The sequence below is a fragment of the Hemitrygon akajei genome, chromosome 26 (genome assembly GCF_048418815.1).
Source record: "Hemitrygon akajei chromosome 26, sHemAka1.3, whole genome shotgun sequence".
Lineage (NCBI taxonomy): Eukaryota > Metazoa > Chordata > Chondrichthyes > Myliobatiformes > Dasyatidae > Hemitrygon > Hemitrygon akajei.
Window position 1 is genome coordinate 22,817,649 of NC_133149.1, and position 23,590 is coordinate 22,841,238.

The 23,590-nt window shown below is 40.8% G+C and overlaps 1 protein-coding gene across 4 annotated transcripts in view; it reads left to right on the top strand.

Annotated features, from left to right (window-relative positions):
* Positions 1-23,590, top strand: part of pknox2 (pbx/knotted 1 homeobox 2) — a 474,673-nt gene that overhangs the window by 432,214 nt on the left and 18,869 nt on the right. For all 4 annotated transcript variants that reach the window (XM_073029725.1, XM_073029722.1, XM_073029723.1 and 1 more), the window contains one exon: positions 17,302-17,378. In XM_073029725.1, coding sequence (XP_072885826.1) covers positions 17,302-17,378 — 77 coding nt within the window. The remainder of the gene's footprint in view (positions 1-17,301; positions 17,379-23,590) is intronic.

Genomic DNA, 23,590 nt, shown 5'->3' on the forward strand with positions numbered 1-23,590 from the left:
TTACATTTGTCTCATGAAAGCTTGAAGAATATCTTTGAATTGTTTTTTCTGTCCTAGTAATCACACACAGAGCTCAGTGTAGAGTGTTTGATGTGGGAACAAGACATGGGGCAAGTGAAAGTTTACTGTCATAGGCATGGAGAAATACCATGAAAATGAACTTTTGCAATAGCAGCATCATACATTAGAAACATGACAAACATAAGTTAACATAAACTTAAATTAATATAAATTATATGCTCACACATCTTTAGTTTACATCTAGACAAGGTCTGATGGATATGCAACTTATATGACCAAATAAGCATAAGGACATTAGTGCAATGAAATATGAGAGAGAAGAGAGAAAAGAGTCTGAGGTGTGTTAGGGACTTACAATTTGTTTGAAGAATGTGATGGCAGTGGTGAAGAAGCTTTGAGGTACTGGCCTAATGGCAGCTTTGAGAAGATGGCATGGCCCTGATGATGGACGTTGCCTTTCTGAGTGATTGATTCTTGTAGGTGTTCCTGATGGTGGGAAGAGCTGCACCCATAATGGAGCTGGGTGAGTATGAGAACTGCTTTAATGCTGGAGATATTGGCTGGGAGTGGACTCCAAAGTGGTTTACGTTTCCTGGAAAATTTGTGGAGACCACATTGGTGATACTTCTCCAAGGCTGATGGAAGTAATCTAAGCCTCTGAAGTGCTTACAAGGGTGGAGATCACTGCTCTGAGTAGACTGTGGACCTTGTCCCACATCTGTGGTCTGATCTTAGAGTGTCAAAGATTGTGCCGGTGAGGTACCATTCATAACTCAGCCACTTTGCCACCATACCCCTCTACAGGGAACGCAGCCTTAGGCCAGCCAGTTGTTTTACCTTTGTCTATCTTGTGCCTTCAGAAACTGGTGAGTATGTCACCTGCCTGCAACTTCCAGCTTGGCTGTGATCAACTAATTAAAGCCAGTTCATGTACAGCAGAATTTTCTTGTGGGTCATCAAATCAGTGTGGAGGCATTGGGAATACTGTGCCATAATGTGTGAATATCAAACCCCACATACAAGCATGTGTAATTTTATTGAAAGGCGTAATAATTTTCCATTAATGTAGCATTCGATTTGACATCCTTGCTAAGTAACAGCTGCTGTCATTGCTGCAAACCCTGGCATACCTAACTCCAAAAGGTTGCTGATGTCATGTGAATATGGTCAACACACTACCACGATTGTGGCTGAATATCAAATAATGCTCTCGCTTTTAAAAATTGTGGTTTGACTATAGAATGTTCAAGTATTTAGACTCCTGCCACAGCTGGCAAGTTGTCCTGGCAACAGTCACTTTTAGCCCCAAAGTGTTATCTTGTAATTCTTGCCTTTTGCTGCTCTTACAATGCTTACCATTGTATCTTCTGTGGGTGGAGCTGCTGATAGTGATCAATGTACTACGTTATTACTAAGGACTGTGCAGAGGTCGACTTGACCAACGTCACAGAATTTTATTTTGCAGACAATTCATTAGGCAAGGAGGGAGCCAGTGTTTCATTCCTTTCCTCAGCTGGGCAAAGAGGTGGAGGTGGCTGCTCTCTTTCTCTTTCTCCCCCTGCTCTACAGTTTCCATATCACATCACCCAGCCTCTTCCTCGAGCAGTGGCTGCCCATCTTTTTATTGGCAAGGTGCGTGCTGCATGCAACAGACTGCACTGAGACCTCCATATCTCTCTGGAGCTTATTCTAAGGTGGTTGTGGAGTCTAGATCTTTGGGACTATTACAAGTGAAGGTGGATATATTTTTGAAAGATCAAGGAATCTTTGGAAACTAGCACAGAAAAATTGATGAGGCCTGGGGCACATCAATCATGACCTTATCGATTGATGGGATAGGTTTATTATTGCAACATATATTGAAGTACAATGAAAAGCTCTGCATTCCATCCAGGCAGATCATTCCATACATAAGTACATTGACAAAGTACAAAACGAAAGGCAATAACAGAAATCAGAATATCATGTTACAGTTTTAGAAAAAGTGTAGCACCAGTACTCAGATAAGATGCATGGGCCATGATGAGGTAGATTGAGAGAGCAGAAGTCATTTATTGTTCAAGAGTCTCGTATTTTCATATGTTCCCAGGTAACAGTTCTGATCACGGGAGGGCTGGGTGAGAGCAGGGGAAATATAATGAGTCTCAAGCACCATCCCTTAATGCAAGGGTCATCAATGAGCAATCCCTTCTAAAACAAAAGATGCAGCTTTGCAAGGAAGGACATTGCTTCACCTGTGGGGTTTAACTTGGATAGAATTCATGTTTCCTTTTCTCTGTTTAAAACACACCTGGGTCCTGTTTCCTGTACTCCCTTTCTCACCTGACTGCACTCCGTTTAAGTTCACCTAATTCACTAGAAGCCTCCGTGTTCTATTGTCTAACATCTTTTTTTAGAAAATCTGATTTTAATATGTATTGGTATACTGATCGGAGCAATATCCAATAGTCTGCCATCAAAGTGTGAGGGTGCCAGTTTATCAGAACAGAATTATAGTGTCAGATTAATCATTTTATGCATGTTGTGAAAGTTGTGAATGTGGATCTCCTTGCCCTAAATGCCTATGGTTTCCAATCATGACCGTGGTAACAATGTACATTTGCGCCACAACCACTTCCATCGATACCGATCTGCACAGCCCCCAAGAATTACTATTTGGATTTAATGCGTGTTCCAGAACTTTCCAGCATTAATCCATGCCAGGGTTCTAGCAAAGGCACTACAGAGCCACAACTGGTATGATTTTGGTAACTAAGAGAGAATAACTGAGAGGAAGGGAGTCTGTGATTGATTAACCATGACCTTGTGAATGGTGGTGGAGCAGAGGAAGAGCATCTCTGAACCAAGAGGACACTTAAGACAAAGATCAAAATGACAGGGCAGATGAACTCTGCACATGAAGATCCATCTCACGCTTGGAGCAGTACGAAAAGTAAATTGCATAACTGGACAAGAGGTGTCGAGGTGGGTGTAAAGAAAAACTTATCTTGGTGGATTCACAGGGGAGGTCTGCTGGACAGCTCTTTTCGCCCTTAGTCCTTCTCCCCACATTGTAGAGGAATACCGTCTGGCTACAGGAGAGGAAGTGACTGTATAATCATATATAATACTACAGCAGCCCATCACTGTGCTACATAAGAGTGCAAGCTATTAGGCCAGAGGTAATGTGGCAACTCTGAGAGAGAGCTTGCATATTAATTCTGTCTCGGAGGAACTGGATGATTACTGTGATTGAGGAGCACGATGGAAAGACTGCATATGCCTGCACTCCAAAATGCTGGGTGCTTTGGCCAGTCTGACAGTATATAAGAGATATCAAATGACATGGAGGAGGATAGTTAAAGTTACTGGATTATTATACAGAGTCTTGGACTCCTGATGCAGTACCCTGAATTTGAGACCATGATATTTGGGAAATTTCAGTAAATAAGGAATTAAAACATTAGCGTCAGTAATGAATTGTCATAAACACCTATCTGCTTCACTTCAGGAAAATAAATCTATCTTTTTTCAGACTGTGTAATTCCAGATCCTCCAATGTTCCAGACCTAACTGAGATTTAGGGTGAGCATTCAATATTAGGCATCTGTTGCTGTCCGCAGCCCAGTCTCCAAAACCCCTGTGAGGATTTGTGTAGAGCTAGGAGCATGTCATTTCTACCTGGAAGGTGTGCACAGTTCTGTAGCAACTAGTGTGGGCATCTCAAAGTTGATGAAGCTGACTTGGTGCCACAGATGCAGAGGCCATCCACACTTTTCATGTGTGACTGGAGTCTGATCACTTTTGAGACTCGATTGCTGTAAGAACGGAGACATTCCCCCAGGAACAAACTGCTGTCCTTCGAGAACTGAGCGCTGATAATAGGCGCATACTCGCCATCAAGGTGCAGGCTGCCAGCATGCGGAAACTACTTATCTGAATTGGCTCGAGTTGAGGCTCTTTGACAGCTGCTGTGTGCTCTGGGCTTTGCAGATAAGCAGGCCTTTGTCTGCCAGGATCCCTTCAGTGGATGCCAGGCAACATGCTCACCTGCTTCTCCACAATCCAGACCACAACTCTTCATCCTGAGATATCCCCGTCACAATCAGGCCCTCCATACAGGCTCTAGTCATGGTCATCCATCAAGAATGTCAGCAGTTATATATTAGGCAAAGAAAAAAAGCCCTCTGTGGAATGGTGTTGTCTGTTGTGGTGGGTGATGCTTGGAGGCCAAAATATTGTTGAGCATTCTCAGAAGGTATTATAAAATATCAAGTAATTATTCTCTGTTGATGCAGAGTAAATTTCTCTTGGTGGTATTGTTTACTCATAGCAATGAATGAAAATATTTCATTTCAGTTATTCGGTTATCATGACTGTGGAGTGTGTACATGGACTGAAAAAACTGATGAAGGATGGGACAGTTCATGCTGCAGTGGGACTTTAATTGCTCCTTGTTGAGTGTTTTTGAAAGCAGACTTATGTCCGCCAAATTGCCAAGGTACCTCCCCATCGTTATAAGGCTAGCTTAGGATGAAGGTATTGTAGAGTATCCATAAACCATGTTCTTGGTCCTATAAATTTCTGTAATATTATTGAAACATGGACCATTGTCCATATTTTCCATAGTTTGTGAGAGGACTGTTAATGTTAACAATTGCCCCATCTGTCTCTGAAATGCTTCAGTCAAGGGGTCTGCCTAGTTGGTCTCATCTTCAAGCTTTTGTCATGTCATGTTGTATATTTTGGCTCCTTGAATCTCTGCTGACTTGCAAAGTAATCACTGATTTTCCCAGTAACTTCTCTCCATATTCCCATGAACCTCCCCCCAGATTCTATCACACACATGCCCGTGAGGAACAAGTTAGAATGGCCAATTAATCCACCAGTATGCACATCTTTGTGATGTGGCAAGTATACAAAAGACCTGGTGGAAAACCATGTGATCACAGGGAGAATATGCAGACTCCACACACAGACAGCAGAGGTCAGGATCAAACCATTATCACGAGAGCACCACTGTGCTGCCCATCATACTTCTATTAAATACCTGCATTTATGAAGACACATAATTGCTGTTTGCACTGGTTTTTGTCTCCAGTTCGGTACGGTTCTATGGCTTTGTATTAGCAACCTGGACTTCTGAAGGTCTCTATTCAACAAAAGATCTCTCAGCTTCCTGGTTCCTCAGATAAACACACACAAAATGCTGGAGAAACTCGGCAAGTCAGCCAGCATCTGTGGAGGGGAATAAACGGTCAACGTTTCAGGCTGCGACCCTTCATTAGGACTGGAAAGAAAGAGAACAGAAGCAAGAATAAGGTGGGGTTGAGAGGGGAAGGAGTACAAGCTGGCAGGTGAGAGGGAAGGTGGATGGGGGAGGGGGGATGAAGTAAGAAGCTGGGGGGGTGGGGAAGGTAAAGGGTTGAAGAAAAAGACTTCTCATAGGAGAGGATAGTGGACCATGGACGACAGGAAAGAAGGAGGGGAACCAGAGGGAAGTGAGGGGCAGACCATGTGAGAAAGTGAACCATGAAAGATATTCACCTCCATCGATGTTACCTGGCTTGCTGAGTTCCTCTGGCATCTTGAGTGCGTTGCTCAAGATTTCTGGCATCTGCAGAATCTCTTATGTTTTTCGTTCTTCATATAACCAATTTTTTTTTTCAGGATTCAAGTCTGCCTCCCAGGAGGTAGTCCTATAGTGTCTCTGCCCAGCCACGCTATTAGTTGTGGTGTTGATCATTACATGTTACAGAGTTCATGAGCAGGTTATTGCCAGCTGGGGTCCATGGACCCCTTACTTAATGATATTTGTCCATGGCAGAAAGAACATTGGGAACACCTGATTGCCAGTTACATTGATGGTTTGGATTCCTTAGGTGTTTAAACTTCAATCATGGCATTTGTCTGCAAGTATCTTTAATGAATCCACTCAATTGGATTGAATGACTCTTCTTTAGCTCCTGAGGGATCAGCCTAAACACAGCTGTTAATGATGAAGCAATATCCAAGGTGCACAATGAACCATTGCCATCTTTAACTGTTAAAGGTAGCAGTTCCATAGTGAAGAAGTCCCCTTTTCTGCAAGGTGAGATGTGCTGCAGCTGAATGACACTGCTGTAGTAACCTCTCCCGGTAGGACCTTGAGTTCCAAAGTCTGGTTAAGCAGGCGTTGTCCCAGCGTACAGACTCTCTGCTTGCTCGCAGAGTGCATGAAACTCGAGACATTCTGCAAGCGATCAAATTAATTGTAATCGGGGCCAAGTTGGGTTGCTATTACCTGGCTCCTCCTTTGGTGCCTGCTGTAATTCCATTCACCACCATGCCCACATGTGCCATATCACCTTCCCCTTCACCTGCTGGAGCGTTTCAGGCAAAGGCTAGACCCAACACAGAATCAGCCTTGGGTTTAATATCACTGACATATGTCATGAAATTTGTTGTTTTTGCAGCATCACTACAGTGCAAGACATATTAATAAAAATATACTAAAAATTACAATAAGATGTACATAATACACATATATATATTTAGCGATACAGCACAGGGTAGGCCCTTTAGGCCTTTTGAGCCACACCACCCAGCAACCCCACCACCCTGATTTTACCCTAACCTAATCATGGGACAATTTACAGTTAACCTTCCTGGTACATCTTTGGATTATGGGAGGAAACTGGAGCACCTGGAGAAAATCCAGGCATTCCACAGGGAGGACTTACAAGACAGCGCTGGAACTGAAATCCAAACTCTGAAACATCCCGAGCTGTAATAGCATTGTGCTAACCACTATACTACCGTGGCGCCCTTTTTGCACTATATTATCAAAGAAGTGCAGAAATAGTTGATAGTGGTAATGGTTTGGTTCATTGTCCGTTCAGTAATCTGATGGCAGAGGGGAAAAAGCTGCTCCTAAAACATTGAATGTGTGTCTTCAGGCTCCTTTACCTCCTGTCTGATGCTAGCAATGAGAAGAGGGCATGTCCTGGGTGGTGAGGGTCCATAATGATAAAAGTCATCATTCGAAGCATCGCCTTTTGAAGATGTGTCTTCGATGGTTGGGAGGCAAGTGCCCATGATGGAGCTGACTGAGTTTACAACCTTCTGTAGCTTTTACTGATCCTGTGCTTTCGAGATGGTGATGCAACCAGTTAGAATGCTTTCCACAGTACATCTGTAGAAATTTGCGGGAGTCTTGGTGACATACTAAATCTCCTCATGGTTCATGAAGTTGAAGGCACTTGCAAGGATGAAATGTAGCCACTGCTGTGCCGTCTTCATAACTGCATTAATATTTTAGGCCCTGGATAGATCTTCAATGATGTTGACACCCAGGAACTTGAAACTGCTCACCCTTTCCACTGCCGATTGATGGTTGAGTCATGCAGGAGACAGCAAATGATGAAAAAACATGAAGCCCTCCCATCCTGGAGTGTTCCAGACACTTAAATCAAAGCATTACTCTGATGGCATTTTCTGCTCCTGTTAGTCCCATGGCCATTACAATGGTGGTTTTCAGCTGCCTTGGCTGGAGTAGAGATGGATATTGGAAATGAAGGGGGGAGCAAACATTAATCCTTGGGGCGGTGCTCCAGGTGAAGATTATTAGGTAAAGCAGCTGTTTGAGGACACTGAGAAATTTCTTCTTCTATTTGACATGTTCATGTCATGAACATGTTTGTGTAGAATGTCACTGTACATTGTGTTATAATATGTATGTTTTTAGGAAGTGTTGTTTCAGGGAGACGACCGCATTGAACGCATGGTCCAGAGAGACTGACCAACAATTAGTGTACTGGAAAAAGATACAACTTGCTGGTCACTCCGACTGGACCTGGAAACACTCTCAACACCACTGCATGATGATTGACCTCACATATGGGCAAAAATGTAGCATTTCCCTGTGCGCATCATGATCCAGTTCCCCAAAGTGTTCTCAAATTATATTTTTGTGATTTACTCCAAAATCAGTTTCCCATTGTTACAGCCTATTATGATAAAAGTTCTAAGTAAGATTTTCTCTGGTCCTGAAAGCGAGGGATACACAGGTCAAGTATGGGAAAGCATTGATTGTACAGCCAGCCTAACCAGGGAGGGAAGAAGAAAACAAATGGTCCTCAGCAGTTAAGTCTGCTCCAGTACTTCCAACAGGAGGCTGGAGGGAAAGCCTTTCATCCCCCCATGGTTCATGAAGTTGAAGGCATTTGCGAGGATGAGAAAGGGAAAAAGACTGCAGGGATTGGAGTGCTTGTTGGCTGGTGAAAATAGGCGTAATGTCATGAATAATTGAAATTAACCCATTTGAGCTGTGCATGGAGCTTTTTGCTGCGTCTCTGTCCCTCCTCTCACAGGATTCTTGTGAGGTGTAAACTGGCTATGCAGGTTTTAATCATTCTCTTTAAAAACATCTTAAACTGACAAGTGTACTATTAGAACAATTGTCAGGGGCAAGTTTTGAAAAAAAATAAACAACGATGGCAGCATCCAGTTTTCTAAAATTAGTATGCCTTTCAATTTTGAAAGGTTGAAGTTTAAGGCTTGAAGCTCTGATGCCGAGTGATAGACGAGGTTAGAGAGCTGCTTGACAGATTCTCCTATACATTACTTCAGGCCCCAATTACCACTGATTCATGCAATTAGAAGACTTCATGGGCTTGTGGGCCAGGCTTGGCTGCACATCCTAATGAGGCCCTGAAGGGGGTTAATGATGATCTTGTCCGTGGACTATTGAAAGCAAGAGCCTAAGCAATTTGTACTCTTTTTAACACTCTTATTTCTTGTGGTATTTGTCTGGTTATGACAGCAAACTGATCAGGGACTGCACTTCCCTCAGTGATTGTGGAAGATACCTGCTAATAATTTGATCCTTACTACAAATTAATTTTTAATTTGATTAAAAATCATTAAAATTTTGCAGTCCTTATTGTACGGTGGGTGTACCCTTAAGATTTCACTAAAGGACACACAGCAAACAAATTGAAAACAGCCTGGAAAGATTGGCTTCATTGCATACCTCTTGCCATTGCATTGCAGTATCTTCAGAATTGTGATACATTTTGGAAAAAGCTTAAAAAAGAAGAAACAAAGTTATTCATGTTTTTCATCTCTGTTATTTGCACAAGTTAACACATCTCAAGGTTTGGCTATTGAAAAACAACCCCATTGGGCATTTGGACATCTCAGAATGTTGTTCTCTGTTCTGAAAGGACCTGCTCTCTGGTCCTAAACTCCCTGACTCTCCATGTCCACTCTATTTAAGACTTTCAATATTCGATGAGATACCCCACTCATTCTTCTAAACTCTGGCAAGTACAGGCCCCGAACCATCAAATGCTCCTCATAAATTAACCCTTTAAAAGGTATCAGTGCCGCCTGATAAAAGGTATCAGTGAATCTGAGACACCTCGATTAATTCCAACTGGATATGAAGGTGATACAGTGGTTAAATTACGAGAAGAGTCGCTCAGGCTAACAATCGAGAGATGTGATCAAATCTCACCAAAGCAGCTTGGAATTTAAATTCAGTTTAGAGTGGAACAATCTGGAATTAAAATTCAAAGCAACCAACATTAATAATGATGATCACAAATTTACAGATTCTGGTAAAACAAATCTGGTTCACGGATGTCCTTCAAGGGAGGTAATTGCTTTCCCTACACAGCCTGGCCTCTGTGTGAATTGTGTAGTGGTATAGTTGACTCTTAACTGTCCTTAGTGAAAGTAGCCCAGCAAACCATTCTGTTACACTGTTGCTTCTTCATTCAAGCAATAAAACAATACAGTAAGAAGGATATACCATACTATGCAAAAGTCTTAGGCACATATATATAGTATATAGCTAGGGGTCTAAGACTTTTACACACTACTGCAGTAATTTTATGTATTGCACTGTACTGCTCCCAAAAAAGAACAAATTTCATGACGTGTGAGCGATGATAAACCTGATTCTGATATGGGTCTCTTTTGTGGACTGAGAGTGGGAAGGGGATAGGGAGAGGGGAATCATAGTTGGGAAAAGGGGAGGGAGCAGGAAACACCAGAGAGACATTCTGTAATAGTCAATAAACCAGTTGTTTAGAATCAAATGACCTTCCCTGGTGTCTCAGGGCTGCGTTGTCTACACTTGCGCCTCCCCCTGCCCCTGGCACTCCTTCTCTGCCGCCTGTCCCTCACCCCTCCGCGGTGCTCCATCCTCCAAAATCCTTTGCTCCCAGCAGATTCCCTGTCCACGCCACGTTGACAAATACAGTACTCTGCAAAAGTCTTAGGCACTCAAGCTAAAGATATGGGTATGTGTCTCAGACTTTTGTATAGCATTGTACCTCCACACTGACTTTGGACACAGAAAAGTCATTCTCAGTCTTGTTGACGTCCATGCAGTCGGGAGATCTGTCCCATGGACTAGTCAATGAACAGTGTACTACTGTTAAATTCACAGAACCATATCCTGAGGACAATGTCACAGTCATTATCATCATGATCCCTGGATATACCCTTTCCCCACTGCATGGCAGCAGCATATTTTAGAGGCAACAAGAATAGTCCTGGGGATCAACCAAGGATGCAGGCTAATAATTATTAACAGTTGGATCCTGGCATGGAAAAGCCCTTCAAGTTGCATTCAATCCTGACTTGAAAATATTTACTGCTCCATCAGTTTATTTCCTGGAACTCACTACTCTAAAGCTCTTCACCAGAAAGATGGCAATGGTTCAAAAAGGTGGCAACTACCTCCTGCTCAAAGACAGTTATAGGGATGGGTAATAAATGCCAGCTTGGCCTAGACCCCAAAAAATGAATGTGGGGAATAATGGCCTTTGGTATTTGTCGAGTTTACGTTGGTATAGCAGATTTCTTAAAACCCCATTTTGTGCACCAGTGCCTCAGTTTATCCCTCAATGCCTAATTTATAGGAGTTGGCAAAAGAACATATGTTTTCCATTTGCACTGATGCTCAAAATGTTGGGATTTTAATTGTTTGTTTGTGATCTGTAGTACTTCCTGGCATGTGTTTTCCTTGGCTCATGGAGTCGTGGGTTCAAGCTCCACTCCAGAGTCAGAGAGTCATACGGCACAGAAATAGGCCCTTCAGCCCAATTGGTCCCTGCTGACCAAGATGCCCCATCAAAGCTAGTCCCATTTGCCAGCATTTGGCCCATATCCTTCTAAACTTTTCCAATTCATTTACCTGTCTGACTGTCTTTTAAGTTATTGTTATACCTGCCTCAGCCACATCCACTGGCAGCTGATTCCACATGGATATCACCTTTGAAATAAAAAAAAGCAGGTTCATCTTAAATCTTTCCCCTCTCACCTTAAACCTCTAATTCTTGATTCCAGGTAAAAAGGCTGACTATATTCACCCTAACTATGCCCCTTATGATTTTTTTATACCTTTATAAGATCACCTCTCAGTCTCCTATGTCCTTTGTCTGTTCAACCTCAGTCCTGGCAGCAGAGATTTGAATGTAACCTTGGCTGAGAAGGAATATTAATGCAATGTTAAACCTCAGATGAATGTAAAAATAGTACAACTTAATAGATTATTTGGTCAATAGGATATTCAAGAAAGGGGTTGTTACAGAGTTAGATAAGAGAAAGACTACAAAGTGGGTTAAACATGATTATTTTAAATTTGAACACTAAATTCAACTACAGAAATACCCACTGAAGGTAATTTAATCAAAAGAGGTAGGCAGATGCCTCCAACCACCTAAAAATCTATCAACACTGTAATGAAGTGTTGGTCCACATTATGAACTCAAGGCGCTGTACATTGTTTCATCCACAGTCTGACTCTGCAGTGAGAGTACTACCGGTTGCTCAATTGTTAATGAGGAGATTGTGATGCTTCACATCTTTTTAACATCATCAGATCAGAATCAGGTTTAATATCACCAGCATATGTTGTGAAACTTGTTAACTTAGCAGCAGTAGCACAATGCAAAACATGATAAATATAGAGAAAAATAAATAAACAAATGAATTACAGCAATGCCATTAGGCTTTACAATTCTACCGCCAGGACTTAAGAACTTTTTAAAAGCTATTATTAATGCTTTTTGAGATAGTGATTTAGATGCATATCATTTTTTACTGAGTTAAGTATTGTATGTAATTAGTTTTGCTACAACAAGTGTATGGGACATTGGAAAAAAGTTGAATTTCCCCATGGGGATGAATAAAGTATCTATCTATCTATCTATCTATCTAAGTGTGTGTGTGTATATATATTAAATAGTTAAATTTAAAATAGTGCAAAAACAGAAATAATAAAAAAGTGAGGTAGTGTTTATGGGTTCAATATCCATTTAAGAATGGGATGGTAGTGAGTGTACCTCCACTCAGGAGACCATTGTCATTCAAAGATGATTAGAGAGAAAGCTACGAGACAGGAGGGCTCAAATCACACAACCTGATCGGCCAGTTAGTAGTTGTAAGACATCAGTTATATGCCTCCTTGCCTGTTTTGCACAACAAACAATTGAAAAGTTGCAAAGCAATAAGTGTCGTGAGGGGAACAGAGCATCTGACGCCTCAGCAAAGAAAACAAGCAAGTTTGCAATTCTTAATCTAATCCAATTGAAGGACTGTGAAACGAGTAAAGCAAAGAGAGGACTGGGGGAATTCAGTAGCAGTTCAAATGTGGACAAAGAAACTGGTGACAAAAGATTGAATTAAAGAACAAAAAGAAAATTCTTACACTTTTCAAGATCTCCATATTGTAAGGCTGATTGGAAATAATTAATACTTGGCACACCTTTTAAGAGGGTAGTATTTACTGCATCAGACTGTCAAACGAATAGTTCAAATTCAAATGGCAATTTGGGATTTCACATTGGGTTTAACTCGCCTCCTTCACAGATGTACTAAATCAATGACTGAAAAAACATCAGGCGGTGGTAGAACAGTGCAATGATGACAGTAAAGTTCAGATTATTGTCTGTAATGATGCCTGGTTGCTGTAATATTTTCACATAACAGCATTGCCTTGAGTCTCGCTGATATTTTAACATCAAAAGCTTGATGAATATTCCTCGTGAACAATTTATGCTGTATACATGTTCAAGCGTTCCTTATCTCGTACAGTTTGTTCCTCATACCAGGGCGTGGTGTTCTGTTGCTGAGATGTGGATTGATCCATAAAATTATTTTTTATGAAGGAGCATAGCAAACTATTTGTACATGAACAAAATGAACTCAATTATTGCTTATGTGGTTATTTTTGGCTTAATTTTGTTGTAAAAAAAGACATCATGTGACATGCTTTTGCTGGAGGACTTTGAAATTTTATACAGAAAAATTGATTTCTGAAATTATAGCTCAATTATGGAACAAAGCAAACAATATCCAGGGTCTTTGTGAAGTAAGGTAACAGTTAACTTCTTAAAAGATGATTGAAAAAGAAATGGAGGAAGGAAAATGAACAAGAATTGGGGAATGCATTGAAAATGAAGAATAGAAAGTGAAATAAAGTGCAATAATTATTAGATGAAGGGAAGGAGAAAAATGGAGAATGCAAAATAAGAAAATAACATTTATAGAAACTTTATGAAACTCATGGGAAGATTAAGACTTGACGCCATTTTGTCGTGCATTTAATATTTCAATAATATTTAAATAATATTGTAAATATTTTGTTTGATCAAGTATTCTTTGTTTTTACATAGTGCATTGCGGGTTATATGTAAAAGTATGTAAATGGCATACGTCATTATGCTGCCACATCATATGTGTGCGCCTCAGTAAAAGTAAAAATGAAACTAACATACACGAGTTATCCTGGCTCCATGTTTTTCTTTTAATTAGCTTGATGTTTAATAGTTATAAAACATAGCAGTGGCGACAAGGAAGGTTTTAAACAAACCTGAGACAACTACTTACCTATTAAAGGACAGTGAGATGTTTGAGTTTAAATAAAAGAGGAGAAGATGTTCGAGTTTTTAAAAAGGCAGAAAATGGATGAAATTCATAGGTTCCTAAACGGTGAGTACTGGGTGATAATAACATAATTAAAAAAAACAAATGGCTGGCTACATTGGAAAGATTGCACACCAGGTGTCTGGATTTTGTACACTGAGCAAATTGAAGCAAATGAAATAACCAATGAGAAGTGAGTGCCAATTTGCTCTGTTTAAAGGCACACAGTTTGTTTAGCAACAAACACAAAATGCTGGAGGAATTCAGCAAGCCAGGCAGCATCTAGGAAAAGAGTACAGTCGATGTTTCGGGCTGAAACCCTTATATTTTGTTTGTGTAGCCTCCAACCTGAGGAGGAAAGCAGTAGGGATCACAGAGGGGGAGCAGTGAGAGAGGGTTTCACTGAACTCCCATTAAAGGAAAAACTTTTTTTTAGGGTAGGCATCCCTGGAAGAGACTTTGCAGTGTAGTAATCCAATCACAAACAAGCATCTACAGTTTTACTCTTGTTTGACTGCTCCAAACAATCTGGCAGAAATTAGCTTTGCCAATGTCATGAAAGTAATGTAGGAGATGGTAGGAGGCACAATTGAGTTGCAGTCAGGGATGAAAGTGAGTGTGAACAAAATTGCGGCATAGGCAAACAAATTGTGTTACTGTTGTGGCAGGAGCTCACATACACCAGACCAATGTAGACTCAAAGGTGAAACTTGCAGAAAACGCAAGGTCATGTAGGTCATATGCAAAGAGCATGTCGGACAGACAAAAAGAAAAGGACTGCACAGCAAAGAAAAAAAGATTAAAAGTCAAATTGCAGTTTCATCTGCATGCTGTTGATGGAAAATCTGATAAAGATGAGAGTGACACAGGACTGACTAGCCTTTAGATTTACAATGTGAAAACTAACAGCAGACAAACAATATTGCTTACACCAGAAGTGTACGCCAAATTAATTAAAATGGAATTGGACATTGGTTCAACTGTTTCAGTCATTCCACAAAATGTATTTGAACAGCATTTCAAAGATACTGATATCCAACTGAGAACTTCTACTGGAGAAAAGATAGCTCCTGTGGGAATGACATTAGTAACAACCAATAAGCCGCATTGGGCTTGTATGTGGTTAAAAACAGGAGGACCTGCCTTGTGGGGTCATGAGTGGCTGAGACAACTACAACTTGATCAAAGATCCATCCACCATTTGCATGCCTCATACGCTGCAATGGAGTTAACTGAAAGCAAATTAAAAAAGGTATTGGATGATGCCACAGCAGTGTTCAAGGATGGCACTGGTAAACTCAAACATATCAAGGGTAAAATAGTGTTGAATAAAAATGCAACTCCCAAGTTTTACAAAGCTCATTTGATTCCTTATACCATCTGCGATAAAGTAACCAGTGAGCTAGATCATATGGAGGCTGAAAGAATTCTGTCCAAGGTTGAGTGGAGCCCATGGGCAATGCCAGTAGGCCCAGTAGCCAAGATGAATGTGTCTGTCAGGATCCGTGGTTATTTTAAGGTCACCATCAACCTGGTACAGAAAATAGATCAATACCCTTTGTTGAGGATAGTGGATATCTTTGCAAACCTTTCTGGAGGAAAACACTTAAGCAAAGTGGACTTAGCTGAGGCCTACCTGCAGATGGAGATGGAAGAAGGGTCCAAAATATTTCTCTGAATGAAGACTCACAAAGAGCTTTATCACTATAATAGGCCTATCTTTGGAGTAACATCTGCCCCTGCACTCTGGCAGAAAGCTATGGACCAGGTGCTGCAAGGCTGCCCAGGCACTCAGTGTTACCTGGATGACATCACTGTTAATGGTAAGGATGACAAGGAACATCTCCAGAATCTCAAGGCAGTGTTAAAATGATTAGATGATTATGGGTTCAGAGCACAATGTAACAGGTGTAAATTCTTTTAGCCAAGCGTCACTATCACCATCGATGCACAAGGATTACAGAACTGTGCTGAGAAGATTCAAGCAGCCAAAGACCAAAAGAATTGTCACAGTTATGGTCCATTTTAGGATTTGTCAATTACTATAATCTGTTCCTGCCAAACCTGGCTACAGTGCTCCACTCCTTGAACTGATTACTACAGGTCGGGAAGAAATGGCAATGGACAATGCAGTGTGAGGTGGCTTTCCAAAAGACAAAGAAAATAGTGACGACAGACACTGTACTCACAAATTATGATGCACGTTATCCAGTGAAGCTTGCCATGCACTGTTCAGGATGCCAACATGTACAGAAGAAAGGTGGAACCACTTCCTACAGTCCCAGAGTTAACTCCTACAACCACCACAGAGGACTCGCCGGAACCTGAGATTGTTTCACAGCCACAAGTCTCACCTGCCAAGCAGAGTGAACCCTTCCCTCCTCATCCCCAACCCCCCCCCCCCCCGAGTAAGGACGGACATTATCCCCAAGAGTAAGATATCCACCTAGCGATTAAATCTTAAATATTTAGGCCTGAATGGGACAATTTAAAATTTACTATGCTGTGGATGTGTACGTAGAAGTTGTGTTGCATAGTATACTGTGTATGTTTTGATATATAATCTCTGACCAGAGAGCACGCGTTACATATTTGAGTTGAGTTGCATTCTGTATTAAGTTGGAGTTTATTGATAAGCAGGGAGGAATGTTGTGTATTTAATATTTCAGTAAAATTTGAATAATATTGTAAATATATTGCTTGATTAAGCATTCTTTGTTGTTTACATAATGCATGGGAGTTAAATGTAAAAGTATGTGAAGGGCATACGTCATTAATGCCATCATATCATATGCACGCCTCGCTAAGTGTAAACATGTAATGAATGTACACGAGCTATCGTGGCTCCACGTTATTCTTTTAATTAGTTTAATGTCTTGGAGTTACAAAGCATAATACCCTTTCCATGAAATTAATAATGAGTTAAGCCACCACCCAGTTATTCATTATGATTTACAATTCACAGAGCAAGTCTTTCTTCTCATGTTGGTAACTTGGTGTACATCATTGTGTAACAATCTGTACTGCAGCTTTTCTTTCCTTTCCTCTCTCTTCCATCTCTCTTTCTCTCCCACTTGGTTATCTAATAGTGCTGAATTCAAGCTGCATTAGTGTCCTCGCTCCACTGATTAGAGAGATCATATCTCAAGATGTGCTTATCTGATAACAAATTTGTTGCGTTACTTGCAAAGTTTAAAGAGTCCTCAACCCCCTCAGGGACTTAGGAGTGTAAGCCGGAGCCAGTCTGAGTAATGCCCCCCCACCAGTGCAGAATGGGGCAGCTGTACCTTCTCTATGATGAGTTTTACTGTGAGAACTGGCAACTGCTGGGCCCATAAACTGGTGCAGCTGTTCTAACAGCACTGTTGTTTTTCCCTTCAGCATCCTTACCCGACAGAGGACGAGAAGAGACAGATTGCTGGCCAAACGAACCTCACACTCTTACAGGTCAACAACTGGTAAGAGCTCTGAAATGTATGCATGGATGAGGACAGATCGATAAAGCACATTGTTTTATTTCCATAATTTAATGAGCCTGTGTCATCCTTGGGGAAGAACAGACTGACAATAGAATAATGAGGTCTGGGAGTTCAGGGGTTACAAATCCTTGCTTCAGGCCTCCAAGTTAGGTAATCTGATGGAATAAATTCCCACTGACCCAGCTGAGGTCAGCTCATTCTGTACACAGATACACACTCTGGTTGAGAACCTTCCCTTTACATTTTGATTTCACCAATTAAAGAATTTAAACCCTAGTTTTAAAGAATTCCAGTTGATTGACCCTGAAAGTAACAAGGTTATAATGCAGAGCTTATTGAGTAACACAGCTACAGATAACTTGGTTTACAAGGAAATCCAGGGATTTTAGTGGGATTATTGTATGGTCCTCTGCTCCCCTTTCTCCGATTGATATACTCCCTGTCTCTTCCAGACCTTTGGCCGTGTAAGATTAATATATCAGAAATACTGTTTAATGTGATAATTAGGGATGCACCAAGTGTATACTGAGCAGGGAAAATTCCTCATCTGCTGTTCTTAAGAGAAGTATAATATTAATTAAAATTTACAAGCTTGGTTTAATTTTACAGTGTTTCCTTAGTAACAGTGGGTGAAGTGTTCCTGGGAATTTACGGCTAATCTTCATCTTCTGACATCATGACAGAATGCGTGTTAAAATATCAGGCACGGAGGATGGTGTGGCCATATATAATACTCCCAGTCTCCAACTGGTTAAATTAAACTTCTTTCCCCTAATTCTGCAATTCTTTCCTTTTTAAATATCATATCCAAATCTCTTATGAAAATTGTTATTCAGTCTGTATCTTTTGGACTCGGTATGTTATTTCTTGCTACATTAAAAACATTTCCCTCATCAACCCAACCCCACCCACACCTCTCAAGTTCTTTTCTGATTGACTAAACTTTAAGTTCTCACTGGCCCTTCTCCCATTGGAAAAAAGTTTTTCATTTACTCTTTGAAAACAATTTATAGTTGTCAACACTTCTACTTAATGTTCTGTTGACTTTCTCTGCTATGAGAAAAACCATTCTAGCCTTTCAAGTTTCCACAGATCTGTGTTTCAGAAGGAAACATATTTTATAATACAGTTTAGAATAAAAGAGTATAAGGTATAATATCCAGAAATGTGATTGTGTGGCGCTGTTTATTTCAGTGCTAATTGATTGAAAATTAATGGAAAAATTCAACAATAACCATTTCTAGGTCATTTCAAATCCCTCTGGGCACTTCCATGTGCATCACACAGGGTTTTGACATCAAATGACATCATTTCCTGTGCAAAGCTCTTCTGCTGTGTGGCTGAAGAAGTTAATCCTTTTTGTCATGGGAATAATCATCGACAGTCACTCCAAGAATGATAGTGTTTCCACAGAACAGTACCAATTAAGACTCCAACAAGGAAAGGCCCTTATTTACATCCCGTCAGCCCACTTACCCTGTGTAATTAACTCAGTCAGTGGATTGGTATGGGATCCCTGTCCCCAGACCCCAAATTTACTCACAATAGTGACACTGACTTCTTATCCTATCCTCAACCCCACAATGAATTGTTTATCCCCATGATCTTTGACTATTTCCAAGCCACCCCCATTTCCAACTGACCTCCATTTTCTAGGTCCCAATCGTACCGAACACCACTGGCCATGTCTCATATCTTGAACTCAACCTCACACATGGGTGACGTATTTTTGTTCCACTCAGGCAGTAACCTCCAACCAAAATATTGCTACAGTTTATGAACCAGTGCCTTTGAGATTACCATTTTGAATCTTCTCTGTTTCTTGCATTTTAAAAATGCTTTGACTTGAGTTTTCCAGCCTGCATAAGGCAAATGCAGCTGCTTGTTCATTCAAAGTCTGAGTATCTACATACATTGATAAATGTGGAAAGCATATCCCAAAGTAACAGGGAGCTTAGAAAACAAATTCTCTCATAAAGAAGAGTGCAGGAGAAATCTGATGGTCTGTAGAAATCATTAAGCAGGTAAAATGCACGCTGAAGCAACACCACACCACGTCTGTCTTATTTGAGGCTGCAGTGAGGCAGAATTCCAGTATGCATGATGTGCAATGCATTGTGTAAGTTAGTCATGAATCTCAATGCTTTTTGCATGTAATCATGCAGGTACTTTATGTTCCAGGTAAACACGGGAGGAGTGTGACCTTTAACAGGAGCTCTTATCTCCACTTCCAATATTGCGGCTGATTTCTGCAGATTTAGCCAAGGAGTATTGGAAACTGGCACTATTTGTCTCTGACAGAGGGGAAAGAATAATGGGATCTAAACAACATTTGCAAGTGTAGGTGGGAGAGATGGGTGGATGAAGTGACTTGACCAGTTCAGCTGAAGCCAGGGATTGACATGTGTAATGTGGCACTGAGCAGCAAACACACAGGGGATCTACAGCATAAAGCCGCAGATCAACCACAGGTGTAACTCGATATTCAGAGACAGAGACGTGTACCATCTCTATGCTTTATCAGTGGGAGACTGCATTTGGCCTGAACTGGAAACTTGCCCTTCTAACTGTCAAAGGGTCTTTGTTATCAGCTTGAGTCAAATGAAAATGAAATGTTTGATTTGGTTAGAGGTAAGCAGGCTATTGATATAACAGTTTGGACATTATGTTGCAGTTGTACAAGATTTTGGTTCGGCCAAATATGGAATATTGTGTAGTGTGGTGTTATCAGAACTGCACACAATACTCCAAGTTTTTAATTATATCTATTATTGTTGTAATTTTATTTTTTCTTAGCTCAAGATGGTAAAACCTGAGGTACGGGCTTAGCCAAGCACACTCATTTCTCAATTGCTAGGACCTTTCTGACTGTTGTAGTAGTGTTTAGTATTGTTTTCTGGAGATCTACATAGATATTGCTGGGTAGGCCTAATTGTTTAATGCTATTGTGTAGTGATGATTCCAGTTGTAGATATTACTATTGGGACCAGGTATATCATGTTCCCTAGTCTCTCAATTTCCTCTTTTGATTCAGTATATTTCTGGTGCTTTTCACATATTGATTTCTGTAAGTTATGTGTGTTTGGAATGGCTATATCTATTAAGTAAGTAGTTCTTGATGTTTATCCTGTAATATTATATCCTGATGGTTATTATGTATTGTTCTATCTCTAATAATGGATTGGTCGTAATATAATTTGTAGGACTCCGACTCTAAAACTGGACCAGGTTTGTATTTATAGTAAGGTATGGTGTCTTTTATGTGTTTGTCTTTTAAAACAAGATTTTGTTGAATTATGTTTGCTACTTGATTCTGCCTGTGTAAGGAATCAGATTGAGTTAAACTGCTGCAGGATCCTGTTGGATTGTTTCAGGTTTCTCTCAGCACTTCCTGCATTTATCATCTTGAATTTGTTGGTCTTCTATTATGTATTTTTGATAATTATTTTTGTGTTAACCACCTGGTCCTGTATTGCCACAAGGAACCCTCTGTATCCGGGAAGAGGTCTCCAGCTCTGAGGCAGGTGTTCAACGCTTCCTTGTCAACATCTGGTCTGCTCAGATTGTCAGGATGTCTTCCATGGAGGGTCATGCTCTTCCATTGATTAACCTTTTCTTTTGTAGTGATAATTTTTTCATTTATCATTATTTTAAAAATATTTTTTCTTAGCTCAAACTGGTAAAACCTGAGGAATGAACAAGGGCAAGCACACTCATTTCTCAATTGCTAGGACATTTCAGACTATTCTAGTGGCGTTTAGTATTGTGGCTTTCTGGAGATTTACATAGATATTGCTGTGTAGCCCTAATTGTTTAATGCTATTGTGTAGTATTGTGTAGTGCAGTTGTAGATATTACTATTGGGACAATGTATAGCATGTTCATGTTCCATAGTCTTTCAATTTCCTCTTAAATTCAGTGTATTTCTGGTGTTTTTCACTTACATGTTATGTGTGTTTGAAATGGCTATATCTATTAAGTATCTATCTCTATTATTATTATTATTATTATTATTATTATTATTATTATGTGGTTGTACTAGAAAGAGTGCAGAAGAGATTCACCAGGATTTTACCTGAGTTTGAGGCTACAGTTATAAGGAGACATTGGATAGATGGAGATTGTTTTCACTGGATTACAGGGGGACTGAGAGGTGACTTTATGGAGGTATATAAAATTATGAGTGGAACATATAGGATAGATGGTCATCGTTTTTCTAAGGGTAGGAGAATCTAAAACTAGAAGACATAGTTGTAAGGTGAGAGTGAAGTTATTTGAAGAGATTTGAGGGGCATTTTTCATACAAGGTGGTGGGCATACAGAACGAACTGCTAGAGGAGGCAGGTAGTAGAGGTGAATATAATCAGAGCATTTGAGAAGTATTTAGACAGATAAATAGATAGGAAAGGAGTAGAGGGATATGAACCAAATGCAACAAAGTGGGATTAGCATAGAGGCATCTTAATGGGTAAGAATGAGTTGGGCTGAAGGACCCATACTGGTGCTGTGCAAGTCTATGATAAAATTGGGAGCATTTTATTCATGAAATGAGTAATGGAAATCTGGAATACTCGCCATCAGGTGTGTGTTACAGCTTTGAAGGTGAGATTAGTGGATTTTTTTCGGCTAAGGGTATAAAGGGATGGAGCAAACACGCAAACGTGGATTGTAGCTTTCTTGAGGGGGAGAGATGGGATTCCTTGCGTTGGTGAACTAGGGGCTTAGTGTCAGGATAAGGGAGCAACCATTTAGGGCAGATGAGAAAGAATTATTTTATACAAAAGTTGTATGTCTTTGGAACTTTCTGCCTCTGGGCTGTGGATGCTCTGTTGATACCAATAGATTTATGGGGGGAATTGGAGGATCTGGGAAAAAGAAAGTGATGACAGCAATCTCATTGAATTATATGGAGGGCTTCAAGGGCTGTATGAATGACTCCTGTTTCTATTTCCTCAGCTGTGTTCTGATGGGATGACAGAGCATACCGAAGAGTCTGGTCCTGTTACTATGGTGGGAAATCAAAGACTGTTCCCCAGAATTGTACATACAGTCGGCCCGGCAGCGTCCACACCTCACTGGAATGTGAAGACTAAAGTTATCATGTCCAGTGAAATAGTTTCCTTGCACTTTGGTCCCAGTCCATTCTTAGAATCTTCCTCGGGCCCGTACGGGCAAGATTCTCAGCATCAACATGTCGAGGTCCGCAGAGTGTTGTTGCCCTGGTTTGTATTTGTGATGGTGCTTATCATCAGTCACACCCCCTCAGCTGAGGCTGCAGCACAACCATGCACTCAGAGCGACAGAAAGAGTTAAAAGCCACTCTGCCTGCAGCAGATTGTGAACAGTTTTGACAGAAAGCTTATTGAACGTGCTTCTGCCAACCTGGCTTCGGGCATCCTTCCAACACCGCCTGGGGTTAACAGGAGAGCGACAGACAAAGCAAGCCTTGTGTAAGGACCTGCAGCAGTTCAGCTGTTCCCCATGCAGAGAGTCAGAGACACAGCAGGTCCTATCTCCTCTGAAGAATTCATCCATTATGTGTGCTTTTAGCCGTAGCATTATGGTGAAGTGGAACAGATAGACTTAGGGAGGTAGAAGGGAGGCAGAAACAAAGGGACACTTTACAGGCAGATTAAACAGCACTGTGGTTAGCTTCTACCCACACACTGCACTGAAAACGGCTGGTGTAGCAAAGGACTAAAGAGGAAATGCTTTCAGATATCTTTTACGCAAAAAAAAAACTTTGTTCCGAATGTTCTGGATACTTGGGTTGTCCAAGCCTCAGGCATTTCTGAAACTTGCACTCCGGACATTAGTAGCCTCAGATGTCAAATTGACCACTGCAGACAGTGATTGTGTTGTAATCCCAACCTGAGGCTTATTGCATGCTGACAGTGTCCATGGTCAATGGCCTTTGTCTCCTCGATATGGACTTTTTTTTGGAGAAGTATATCTGGGGGCAGGGACAGAAGGTGGGGGGGGGGGGGCGCTGAACATAGTGTCATAAAAAAAGGAAACAGGTCCTTCAGCCCAGTTGATCAATGCCAACCAAGATTCCCGTCTAAACTGCAAACACAAGAGATTCTGCAGACGTTGGAAATCTTGAGCACCACATACAAAATGCTGGAGGAACTCAGCAAATCAGGTAGTATCTATCGAGGGAAATAAATAGTCACCATTTTGGTCCTGAT